The 13,695-nt window shown below is 45.6% G+C and overlaps 1 protein-coding gene across 1 annotated transcript in view; it reads right to left on the bottom strand.

The window, feature by feature from the left end:
• Positions 1-13,695, bottom strand: part of usp43a (ubiquitin specific peptidase 43a) — a 121,391-nt gene that overhangs the window by 31,117 nt on the left and 76,579 nt on the right. The window contains exons 7-8 of the mRNA XM_061232263.1: positions 9,372-9,534; positions 423-534 (exon numbers count right to left, since the gene is read on the bottom strand). Of these exons, the coding sequence (XP_061088247.1) occupies positions 423-534; positions 9,372-9,534 (275 nt within the window). The remainder of the gene's footprint in view (positions 1-422; positions 535-9,371; positions 9,535-13,695) is intronic.

The raw sequence follows: 13,695 nt of genomic DNA, 5'->3' as shown, positions 1-13,695 counted from the left end.
CATGAAAGCCCTCTGACGGAAAGACAACAGCAAAGACGACGCAAACACTAAACGGCTTACTTCTCAACAGTGTGTGCTGTGCCGTGCACTTCCTAAGGAACGACAGGGAACGGGCTGAAGGCCCTGGAGGGGGACGAGTGCACCCTGCTTTCCTGTCCCAGCTCGGGGCCGAGGGGCCCAAGGTACCTCCCTTCCGTCACTGACGCCTGGAAGGCAGTGAATTTCATAACAAGATAACTAATAGTGACATATTAGCAAACTAGCTAATGGTTGGTTGCCGACCTGCTGTTTGGAGTCTTGGAGGCAGCAGACGCCTTCCAGGCATCAGTGAGGGAAGGAAAGTAAGTTGGGCGGCTGAGGGGGGCTACAGCACGGGCCTGACGGGCTGGTACGAGCGCAGCTCACGCTGACGCGGGGCCTACCTGCGTCTGCGCCCCGTTGATCATCAGGTAGTACAGCTTGCTGAGGATGCTTTGCTGCAGCTGCTCCCAGGAGATGGTCCGGTCCTCGCGCATGAGGAAGGGGGGTCCGAACCTGCGGAGGGTAGGGGGGAGCAGAGGGCCTGTGAGGGAGAGGGGCACGGACCCAGCAAACGGGGAACTTTCCCAGAACATTCAGTGACGTTATCGATAGGTTCTAAGAAGGTTCCACTGTATCGTTACAGAAATAACATTCCTGGAACGTTCTAGAAACATGTGATGTAAGAATGTTTTAGAACATAACGTTCCCAGGACAATGTGCCTGCAATTTTCTGGAGATGTGATTTGAGAATGTTTTGTTTCACAGCGTTTTTAGAACGTTGCACAGAATGTTCTCCTTTTGCCCAAAACATAACATGTTCAGGTCACCATTTAGTGCAGAAGGCAACAGTGGCCAAAAAACTGTGCCATCAAAGAATGGCGTAATCACCTACAGAAGTGAATACAAAAAATAAATTATAGACTGTGAGATCTCTGGGTACCTTAATGTAAGAACAGGCTTATCTTAATGTAGTTTGGTCAGCACTGATTGCTGCATTTTCCTTGCCAGCAATGGTTTGCTCATTTGTGAGTTTATTTCTGATATCAAAGTATTTGGCAGGAAAAACACAGACCTCGGTTTAGAGGTGCAAGGCTATGTTCAAAGCCTGTGATGTGAAACAAAATATAACAAACATAAGTAATGTACCCAGCAAGGAACTGCGAGTAGCAACAAGGCAGAACATTAAAAACTAGAAGAGCGTGGGCCTCAGCTGCAGAGTGAATTCTGGTGTTGCTGGAAACTTGAAATGGACCTGATCAGAAAAGCAATGCAAACAGAGACGAAACATCCCACAAATTCACAGAGATTCACACAGACTCCTCTGGGGCTTCTTCAGATTTTATACACAGTCACTATCTTAGAAATGTTTTCTGTGTTCTTGTCATTCAAACACTGTGACAGAACTAAGAACCAGCACTCACTCGCACCCTCAGATCACTTCTTACTCTGTGGTTTTGTAACAGGCACAAATGTAAACCCTACCTTTCTCTGTGTGTGTTTTTGCGTGTATGTGTGTGTGTGTGCATGCATGTGCGCACATACGTGTGTCAGTGTGCGTGTGCATGTATGCGTGCTAGTGCGCGTGCGTGTGTGTGTGCGTATGTTTGTGTGTCAATGTGCGCGTGTATGTTTGTGTGTGTATGTTTGTGCATATGTGTGTGTGTGAGCATCTTCCTCGTCAAGTTCTCGGGCATACAGTAAGTGCCTGAAAGTTTGGAATGTACATGAGCGTATATCTTCATGCAAATAACGAGCGTGCTGACACTAGTTTCAGTCACTGTGCCCATAGCATGCTATCTGCGCTAACTGGAGAAGCACCCTGTCCCCCTAATGCCATTAAACCCTTCCATCCTGTCCCTGCTGCACTGTTTCCTATGCGCCGTCTCCTGAAGCCTTTCGTCCTCTCCGCGTCCATCCCCTCGCCCCACTCTGTCCACTCCACCATGAATAAAACATCAGGCGGTGCCCCCACTGTCTTTCCCGGTCTATTTTAATCCAATTCCGAGGCTTCCTTAGGGAGAGCGGGAATCTTAGCAACCCGTCTCCCTCCTTGCGTTTTTTTTCTCCTCTGATTAATCTGTGAGATGTTCAACATGTGCTGTTTCATTAAGTGATGAGTGCGGTTAAAAACACAGGGGAGAGGGCCTTGTAATTCACATCTAAATCGATACAACACAATAATTTTCTTCTGTAAACTAGATTATATTGGTATTTACTCAAGGGGAAAATTTTGTATTAAGTTATGGGGGACGGCAGGAAGCATTAGAGGCACATGCGGTCTAATTGCCAATGCTGTTCACTCTAATTACAAACGTCATTGGCCTGCCCTGACACTGACTGATACCTTCCAAGGGAAAAACTACAACAATATCACTCTGACTGCAAGCACACAATTTAAGTGGGAAAAACAGCAGAAAATACAGACTGTCAGTAAAACAGACAACAAATAATGCCATTGCGAAATAAGAAGTTCTTGCTCAGCAACAACTCACATTCACAATAAATGTACTGCAAAGTTTTGGTTTGTTTTTTGGTTGTAAAATTGAGTTTTAAGCCATGTCAGTGATTTTATTTGAACGGTCCTACATATGAGCTACATAAGCATTCATAAGCACTTATGTCAATAACTGTGCTACTGTATGTCAACATTGATTCAGCAAGTGACATTACCATGACATACCAAGTGAACTGAGTGACACAAGATCCTTGTGCCGGTTATTGATATAAGCGCTTATGAATGCTTATGTAGTGCTTATGAATGTTATATAGCGTTTGTGTGTAAGCCTTCAAATGCTGTCACTACAGCATCCAGTGCACTCGACTTTACTCTGACATTCCAAACATGGTGGTTATCTATTCAATTTCCTCCAAGAGAAAGAACCATGACCTGTTTGTGGGCACACACACATTTTTCAAAGAAATATCCCCAAATACCCCCATAAAGTAGACTAATATCAGCATCCACGTTTTCGCATTAAGCATGTTTACTCCTGTCATTTATTACAAACTGCCCACATCCTTTCAACATTCATTAAACCTGTCCTAAAACTGTAGTCCTAATTATAACTCACCATCCATTTGTTTGTTAGATGAAACACCTGGAGCAGATGACAACAACAGAGAAAATGAATGAGGTGATATGAAACAACGTTCAGCGGAGGTCTAGCCAAAGCCATTAAGCTTTGCTGTTTCATGAAGCTAGTCAACTCGCCCAGACCTAAAGCTCATAAGATCCTGTATCTGATGCTTTTTCCTCTAAGCTGCTTGTTTGTTTTGGTATGTTATGGATTTTTTTCAGATACAGACTTTCCACCCACCCCCAGCTCTCTCAATCTATCCCACTCTCTCTCAGGGGTTATCCAAATTTTCAGCCTTGACACCTGATTGATTGAAGACCATGATTAGCGAATCAGTTGAATCGGGTGTCGTAGTGCTGTACCAGTACTGTGAATCGATATTTTTGTTTTTGGAGACTCTACGAGAGTAAAACGGCAGTCTGTGACCTAACGTGCAGGTGTGTGGAGATAAACCCACCTGAGAGGCACCAGTACTGTGGACTGAGTCTGAGCCTCCCACACACCCTCCCACCTCTCGCTGAAGATGAAGCCAATTCAAAAGGTCACACTGCATACTTTCACATATCTTTAGCACATTATCCTATGAGATGAAACAAAGATGATAAGATCATGGATGAATCAAAGAAATAATGAAAAAAATGATGACAAACACCTGCGTCCACACTGGCCCTTTGTGGACAAGACTGGACACTCGTGCAGAACTTCTGCACTACTCTACTCTCTAAACCTACTGTAAAAACAGGATGAATCAGTTACTGTGCTCCTGATTCTCCTCTCTGTCAGTCAAGCACACTGACAAACAGCTAGTGTAGAGTTATGTCCAAAGCTCTGGTCTTTTCCTCATTTCCTTTCATGTATGACTGCTAGGAGGCCAGAGCTGGCCCAGAATGCATCAGAATACTGATTAGAGGCAGAAGCGCAGAGAGACATTCCGGCCGAGTATCGGTTTTGTCTGAATGATGCGTTTCCACGGTGACACCCAGCATGTCACAGCACGGGTGGGGGGGTTGGTGTCAGCGTCTTTGGGTGAATGTTATTTTGCAGCATCGCGGGGGAAGCGGGTGTGGTCTGCGTGCAGGAGGGATGTCTTAGACACAGCAGCCTCGGGAGGGGGCAGCGTCTCAGTCTGCTGGAGCGGAAATGAGCCGTCAGGCGCAGGCGGGAACAAACCCGTCGACACCCCAGAGGGACACGATGCGTGCAGCTTTAGGTGTGAATGCATGCATGTGATGCATTAAGGAACACCCCAGAGGGACTGCAGATGCCGCATGCAGCTTTAGGTGTGAATGCATGCGTCTGATGCATTAAGTACCCCCAGAGGGACATGCCACATGCAGCTTTAGGTGTGAATGCATGCGTCTGATGCATTAAGGACTGCCGATGTTTCTGTCCAGACCACCGCTGCATGGATTCTCAGGAGTCATGTGTACTTCTGACACCCAAACGTGGAGGCTCTGACTGTTCTCTCCCAAAATATATACCCTGTTGACAAACAACAGTTCCTCCTTTCGTGGGTTATTTTTCAAACCTCTCCAAACCCAATAACTATCCACACTGTTGACTGCCATTACCACAAACAACTTACTTCCTTAACAAAATCCCTACCCTGCTGCAAAGCTAAGTGTTGATTGGTTGACACCGTGTAAATAACGAGCGCAATGATAGGTCTCGAAATGAGGCGTGGCTTTTTTGACAGGAAGAGGAAATAAGTGCTTTGTATTGGGGACAGAAGGCACATACCTTCAATGGAGCAGGAACCAGGACTGGAAATGCTGGAAGAGTGAGACACAGTAAGAGCAGGCAGTTCTAGGGGCAGCCTGAAGCGTAGTGGTTAAAATACATGACTGGGACAAGAAAGGTCCCCGGTGTAGCCACAACAAGATCCACACAGCCGCTGGGCCCTTGAGCAAGGCATTGCTCCAGGGGAGGATTGTCTCCTGCTTAGTCTGATCAACTGTACGCCGCTATGGATAAGAGCGTCTGCCAAATGTTATTAATGTGTATGTACAATGTTAACAAGGCTTCACAACAAGTTCACCGCAACAGAAAAAAACATTCTAAGGCATTACAAGAGCACACCGATGCAAGACATTCATCCTAAAATATACTGAACCTGATGCTGCTTCACACACATACATGCCCAATCTGATATAAAAAACACAAAGTCAATTTCCTTCTAATCTTTCAGACAAGCCCTTTCTTCCCTTCCTTACAGAAGATGACAGCAGAGACTTCCCCTGAAGGCAGAATCGGGGATGGGTAGAGGCATATGGCAGCTGACACGGGTCACTCAGAGGGGGTAAACAAAGTGGGCCATCCGCGGACAGACGCTGCCTTCCACAGGTACACAAATGTCATCCTGACATTAACCGCAGGCCTGGGGGGGGGGGGGGGGGGGGGACCGCAGAGCTAGCGTGCGCTGTGCGTTCAGCCAGGTCACCGGGAGGCCGAGGACAGAACTCGCGGAGGAGATGGGAGAGAACGGGGCTGACTGACTGACAGGCACTAATGACTGGGACCGGGTCATCCTGCCCTACCCTGCAAGACCAAGGGAGGCAGCGCACCCCCTGAGGGGGGAGGTGGGTACTCCTCCCTGGCCCCAATATCTGGCCAACCCAATCTTTACGCCTCCCACATGCCTTTAATTTTGACTCATGCCTGGATGTATGACTGTTTTCATTTTTGGAGAGTTGATGAGAGAAAAACAACGGCAGTGTGTGACCTAACATGCAGGTGTGTGGAGATAAACCCACCTGAGAGGCACCAGTACTGTGGACTGAGTCTGAGCCTCCCACACACCCTCCCACCACATGCTGAAGATGAAGCCAATTCAAAAGGCCACACTGCATACTTTCACATATCTTTAGCACATTATCCTATGAGATGAAACAAAGATGATAAGATCATGGATGAATCAAAGAAATAATGAAAAAACAATAACTTGGGTCTTTTTGTTCCCCAGCTACCCGCTTACGGTCTCATCTCGACATTTTTGTTCTGCATGAAAAGACTCAGTTTTGGTTACATATTTGTTTTTATTCGGACTCAGAGTGACTTTTACAGGTTACCTGTGCAAATGAAACATCTAAGGCTCCAGAAAGAAGTAAATAAGTGCTCCAGCACTCTGTAAAGGTAAGTCTGGTGGCCACATTTACTGCAGACTTTACACAGGGCTCAGAGGGACTCAGGCTCTGAACCATGAGATGCCCGTAGTGTCTAACTGCATATTACATAACCCATACACCGTTTTCACATGTAGATTAAAACATGAAGGATCTACAATTTCCTCATATGCCCATTCCACAAACCGAGTTTGTTATTCTCTAGATTAAATTTAACTGATTTCACTACATAATTACATTTTCTTTTACATTATTGGCATTTGGCAGACGCTCTTATCCAGAGCGACGTACAGTTGATTAGACTAAGCAAGAGACAAGTACGGGCCCAACAGCTGTGCGGATCTTATTGTGGATTCAATCGGGATTAGAACCACCGACCTTGTGTGCCCCAGTCATTTACCTTAACCACTACGCTACAGGCCGCCCCACTAGCCAGTTTCAGCTCCAACAACTTCATTGGTGGGACGCACCCCTTCCTCCATTCAGAGTCTTATCAAAACAGCTAGGCTAGCAGGAATGAATTGCTCATTATAATTAAATTAAAACGCCAATTCATTAAATTAAATTCAATTTACTTTTTAATAGCGCTTTCCACAGAAGACTGTCACAAAGACACTTTACAGAGGAACACAGAAGGGAATAAAAGGTACCAGTCCTAAGTATATGAGGTAATAGCATATGAGGTAAATGACTCCCTCATGGGGAGTAAAACCCTCAAACAGGAGAAAAACTGCAGATGGTGATTTTTTAAAAGTTAGGTCCAAAGAGAACCATACAGTAAAATTTCCTTCAATTATTTTCATTAAAATATACATTTCAGCTAAATGACAAAAACGACCACTCTGCTGCCATACAGAGATGTTGCAAACAAGCCAAGAGAGTGCACAGCTGATTCAGCCTTCCTTTGTCCCTATGTCCCTATTGTCCCTGGGTTCAAGTGTATGTGCTTTACTTACACAACAATTACCCTTCATCATGTCCTGCTCATCAAACTAAAATTAAATTCTTATTTTACCCCTCAGCAAATGGCAGAAAAACGTTTGCAGCACACAATACAGCAGCATCTGTGTTGAGATCTTCAGAATTTAAACTGGTTCCGTTTCACTTCATAAACCAATTTTAACACCAGGAAACTCTATCCGGTAGATAATCTGGAAAATCAGACATATGGTAACCTCAGTTTGCAGTGGTATATTTATGTCCCTGTGCAGCACACTGGTTTCACATTGAGGCAGACACAATATGGCCCCAGCTTCAGTCAGCGCCCTTACACCGTCTCTCCTCGCAGGCCGAGATGAGAACGGAGCAGAAATGAGATGAAGATTAAAGCCTTTTCACATCCATTTGAATTGAAATTCCGCACAGCTCTCTGGAGTGAGACAGATCCCGGGGATTTGTAACACAGACACATGGCTACTTCAATCAGCCATCAAGATTCATTCAGCCCGGCCCCAGCCAGCAATTCATGAAGACTGGGGTAGAATCACAGGGGTATTGTCTGCGTGGAATTATGAATATTACAGCGCCCATTCCTTGGACAGCTCAATCTCAAATTGAAATTAGAGCCTGCAATAGAGACATAGGGGTTTCTCAGTCACATAGAAACTTGAAAGTCTACTGGCTGGAAAATCCCGGCAAGTGGTTCTACTTCTTCTAACTTCCAACATGAGTATTGATCACTCCTGCGCTGTCAACCAGGACTTTTAAACCGACCACCAGCCAACCACAACCAGAATGGCAAGCATCCGAAGCACTGAGAGCCAATTTGTGCGGTTTGCACGACTGAGAATCTTCCTGAACAGTGTGAAATATGCGGACTCAGATCTTACAGTGTGAGATAGGCAGACTCAGATCTTACAGTGTGAGAAATGCGGACTCAGGTCTCACAGTGTAAGATACAGGGACTCAGATCTCACAGAGAATGTGAGTGCACATTATGCTTCAGAAGCCTCTAGCATCAGTGGAGTAGTTTTCACTTCATGTGCATGGAGCGCGGGGGGTGTTGCCTCATGGTGGTCACAGAGGAACTCAAAGAAGATTTTTTGAAGTGCATACAAAAACGTTGATTTAATTATACACTTATTCATAGAAATGTTATTTTTCTGCTTTCCTCCTAGGACAAGCAAAATCAGGCCTTAGTGTGTGTGAAGATCTGGTTAAAGAACACAGAGCCCCAGATCAACACTGCGACTGCCCACGAACAAGGTACAGATTGAATAAAAAAACAAAACAAGAAGCAAACAATATTTCAAGTATCTAGCAATGGTACCTGCATGTCTGCTTCCTGTATGCATAGGCATACCTGCTAGAGGTTTGTGAGAGCCCCCCCAAAAAACAATAGTTAGTTAAAGCTATACTGCCCACATTGGTTAATTCATTCATTTCAACAATTAAGTGGTTCTTAGGTATGTTTTTGTTTTTTAAATCAGATGATTATATATTACTAGTGGCCCTTTAAAGCTCTCTTAAAAAATCATCATAATAGGCAAATGTTTGTCTCATACTGCATACTGCGCTTATAAAAACAAAATGAAAATGACACTTAAAAAGATATGTGGATATGTGCCCAGGCTGCTGAAGGAGAGCTCAGGCTTTAAACGAGGATTTCCAGCACTCATGACGCCATCTCCCTGCTCGGCGTTTTTGTTAAATGCCATCCTCAGCTGAAAAGTGCCCCCGTGACTACAAGGAGAGTTCTTAAAACTCAAATGAGAAACTTAACATTGCATTCATCTTTATTGTCAAAATCGGTACTCTTCTTTAGCACTTCAAGTGCCTTCCCAATTATTTTTAATTCAGTTCAGCAAGTCACGCATTATTGTTTTTCAACACTGGTCCGTAATCTGGTTGAAAATGATTTTTGTTTTTGTAAGCACAACGGTTTTTTTTTCTAATTGTTCTCATTTGAACACAACAGTCCGATTTCGGGATGTAAAAACTAGAATGACACTTCCTAAGAAACATCTCAGGTCCAGAAAAACCCCAGAACGCCTCACAGAAAACATCTATAAGCGTTTTTTACGTACTGCTCTATGTATGGGTTCGTATGGGTTTATTTTTCCATAGTAGCCAGTGTGGACATTCACAGGTAGCCTGAATAGCCCGCGACACGTCACGCGCGCAGATGATTGGCCGCTTCCTCTTACGCTACCTGACAGCCTGCTGCCCCGTGCCCGCCGTGTTGCAGATGAGGAGGAGGATCTTCGTCGAGCCGCTGTGGTTGAGGAACTCTGACGACAAGGTGCCCGAGGGAGGTAACCTTTGACCTTCGGGCCCGGAGGAGTACGGGGAGGACGGGAGGCTGTGATGGTACCCTGGAAGGAGAGAGAGAGAGAGGGAGAGAGAGAGAGGGGGAGAGAGAGAGGGAGACGCGTTGGTGAAGGAGCGCTGGAGGGCGCGGTTCTATTTCCAGGCTGACAGTGAGCGATGAGGAGCGCAGATGCTGCGCGCTGTAAGCAGGTGCTCAGAGACTGTCAGCAGCTCCTCTCCTCGGATACAGCCCCCTCTCCCGCAGCAGGGCTCTCGCTGAAGATCTGCCAGCACTTTCAACCAACTTCTGTTTGAACGGCGCTCAGAAGAACAATCAAGCAAAAAGATGCTTTCAAACACTTCAACTCTTACTCATTACTTGACAGTTAAAAGCAGAAGAGAAGTTTATTCAATATTCAAACCCAATCAGACAGACCTTCAACTAAAATAATGAAAACAACCCTGTAGAATCAGTAGAAGTAAATACACTAAAGTCACAAGCAGACTACCCGAAAACTAGAAGCTACAGTTTTAGGGTACACAGACAAGAAACAGACTGACTGCACAGAAGAGGGGGAGGAGATTGTGGGCCTTCGTACCGTTGATGTGGTCAGCTTGAGCGTCAGGAACAGGACAGCTCACCTCACAGCGCCGGATGGCTACGGCCGACGTATCTGGCAGCTTTATCGAGGGCAGCACTGTGCCTCACCCAATAGGGAAGCGCGATTAATCAAAATGGAAGCAAGCGGCGGGGGGACAGAGAGGGGCAGATACGCATCTCCTCACTGACATTACTCTGACATTATCTCAGGATTTCATTAAACGCACTTGTTTGGCCCCGCCACGCAATTAATCACTGCCAACAGCTAATGCCACGCTTTTGGATATCCGCCGCTATCTGCAGAGATCCGCTCATCCCCAGACCAGGTCCGGCGGATCAGGATGGACAGGGTATGTGCAGTGACTTCATCGTCTCGGATTCGAGGCATAATTAACGTCTCTCACGCCGAATATGCGGTTGAGTCACTGCATCGTGCCGGATCCCATACTCAGCGACTTCAACCTTTGTGCCACACTCTGATTTTCTTTTAAAAGCACAGTGACGGTACGCGGTGAAAGCTCAAAACCAAGCCTGCAGGAGCTGAAGGTCACCCTAACTGGAGGCTAGCCCTTGTCTTCTACTCTCTCGGCGATTAAATCTATGGAGATTTTCTCTTTCCGAATCACAGCGGCATTCAAACTGCAACGTCTGAAATGTTTCATTTCCCTCAGAGCCTTTTGTTGAGCCTTTAAATTGGAAGCCCCGTCTCCCACCTTCAAACTGACAGTAAATTTCCGAGCGTGACGTGCGCGAGGTTTCAAAAGGCCAAACCTGATTTGTGTTCCAATCACAATGTTTGAATTGGAAACAAAGCAAAAAAAAAAAACAACATTTTCAGCTCAACCATATGTAAAGCTACAGATTTTAGCAGATAGGAGGACGCTTCGATAACCTTCACTACCCTCTCATATCCACTGAAGAATAAAATGAGATTTAAATAAACTCACTTCTGATAGTTTCACCTCAGACATCCTCCTGTATTCCCCAGCTGAGTGAGAAAGGCACACTTTCAATCAGACTTTCATTCTCACCTCGCCTACCCAGCCAGCCAAGAGCGATGGAACTGGACCACCTAAACACTCTGACAGCCTTAATTAAACAGCTTGGCCCCAGAAGGGACCTGATCCTCCAACGACGCTCCTCTCCTGCTCTCTTTCAGAGAGGCCCTGATCCCTTCCCTGGGCTTCTGTGCATTTATCAGTGGGATAACTGGCAGGAAATGAAACAAGGACTGAAGGGGAACCATTGATGGTGTTGGGTATTTCCATCTAGTGGTGAAACATTGCTAGTGCAGTTCACTACTGAGGGAGCAGTTCACAGTTTGAGTGGATGATGACATTGAAAGGACAAAAATATTTATATTCAGATATTAATTTGATGAAATTCGGGATTACCCTTGTGAAATACAATTCACTATTTTCATGCTTACAGTAATAGTGATCATTTTGATTATTTCAAACCATGTTTTTGTCATCCAGAAATCACTCACAGGTATACAGTAAGTAAGCTTTAAGTCATATTCTCGACAAGATTTCGTATGAAGGTTATAACCTGCACATTTTTTCAATAACTTTCTGGAATTTGCAGTGCAGTCAGAAACACTGAGATCCAGAGATATTCATAACAGGGCAAAATGATGAGTCTTAAATGCTCTCACTGAACATTGAACGTTATCTAGAAGATTCATGTCAGGACAATGTGAGCTGATTACCCCATACTGTTTTACAGATGAGAAGGCCAGGCAGGGAAGCAGTGTCAAAGTGAACTGGAGCTGTGAGTCGTGCCCGGACTGCGGTGTCAGGTCATAAATGCTAAAATGGTAAATGGCTGGCATTTATATAGCGCTGTACAGTTGACGCTTCTCATTCACCCATTTGTACACACACACACACACACCAACAGCAATTGACTGCCATGCAAGGCACCAACCAGCACATCAGGAGCATTTGGAGGTTAGGTGTCTTGCTCAGGGACACATTGACACGCCCAGGGTGGGAATCGAACCCGCAACCCTCCGACTGCCAGCCTGAGTCAATGTCGCCCCAAGGTCATGAGACCCCTCCCAGGACCATGTGAAAAGGAGGTAAGAAACAGACAGGAATTTGCTGGGTATGTTAAAGATACCTCTCTATGGGTCCTGCACAGCACCAGTGAGACTGATGAGACTGATCTCCAGACAGTGGTGGGCTAACACAGGTCTCATCATCACTGGAAAAATGAAAAGTCTCCTGAAGCAGCTGCTGCCTCGGACACATATGAACTACAAATCCCACACTGCACCAGGAAACAGGAGCCTGCTTTTTTTCACTGCCTCTGCAAGCTGAGAGAATGGAAGCACTTCCACCTCAGCACAAAATGGCTGGTATCCCTCAAGCGCTAAAGCGTTCTTAACATTCCTGTGGTTAATAACCACACACGATGCACAGTCATTGGAAATGTAAGGTGAGTATAAAAACGCTCACTGATGACTACAACCTTGGGTGCTTCTGAAATAAAGATATTCTCATGTTTTATTTTGATAAATGCAACAATGGTCAGATAGCCCTGGTGTACAATCCAGCTATGGCCAGCTTGAAATGACAAACTACCAGTTGTTTCAAACCTAGCTTGAGCTGTTTTCTTCATCAGGGAGACCTTCTTGTTTGGATGAATGCATGTGTAGTCGAGATTGAGGATTACAACTCTACACACAGAAACAGTACCCATTACTTAGCATTACCCCTGCTGCAGCTGGAATGGAATGAAGAGGCTTGACTTCAGTTGAAGGCTCAGACCAGCCGTTTTCGTAAGTCTCACTGACACAGTCTGTATCAACCAACATTACTCAAGTCCCATCTGACAAGTCCATAATGAAAATGCAAAGCTTCCAGCACTAGGCAAACACAGGGACCTGTGTTTTTTTTCCCCCTCCAGTGCATACATCACAGTCTGAAATGAAATAGCATCCTCTTCCCTCTCTGGCTGTTGACACTGTGGCGAAACCATGCGGTGCATCTAAATGGCTTGTTAAAATTTCGCCCTTGACCTCACATCGGGACACAAAGGAAACAAAGAGCAATTCTCCATGAGCTGAAATTCTCCATTAACTGAGAGGAACTGATGGAATTATGAAACGAAATGACACTAGAAAGTGGCCACACAAGTGCAGTGAGTAAAGGCTACAGGTCTTTGCCAAATGAACTACTACAGGCTTTTTTTCTGGGATCAGGCCTTGTTGCTTTTGTGAGATGTCTGGCTGAGGTGTTGCTGGCATCTTTTCATTAAAAATGCCCATTGTGCACTGCGCTGCTGGGACCAAACAGAAACTGCTCTGTTATTTAGGCGCGAGGGGTGGGGATGATCACGTGTTTGTGTGTGTGCTTGTGTGTATCTGAGTGTGTGTGTGTGTGTGTGTGTGTTCTAGCGAGCTCTCAGGGCTTTTCTTTGATGCCCAACCTTTCAGCATTTCCACCCTGTCTCGTGCTGTGTTTGGATTTTGAGGTCTTTCCCTCACGTCTCAGTTCTGAATGAGAAGCGATGGGGAGGCGGCCCTTTAATGCCCTCTCACCCCCCACACACAGCAGCAGGGCTCTCTCCCCTCTCTTGTGCAAAGCTGTTTCGGAGACGTGGTCCTGGGGGGGTTTCC

This window comes from Conger conger, chromosome 2 (assembly GCF_963514075.1).
Source record: "Conger conger chromosome 2, fConCon1.1, whole genome shotgun sequence".
Lineage (NCBI taxonomy): Eukaryota > Metazoa > Chordata > Actinopteri > Anguilliformes > Congridae > Conger > Conger conger.
This window is presented reverse-complemented; position numbering and strand designations above follow the sequence as displayed.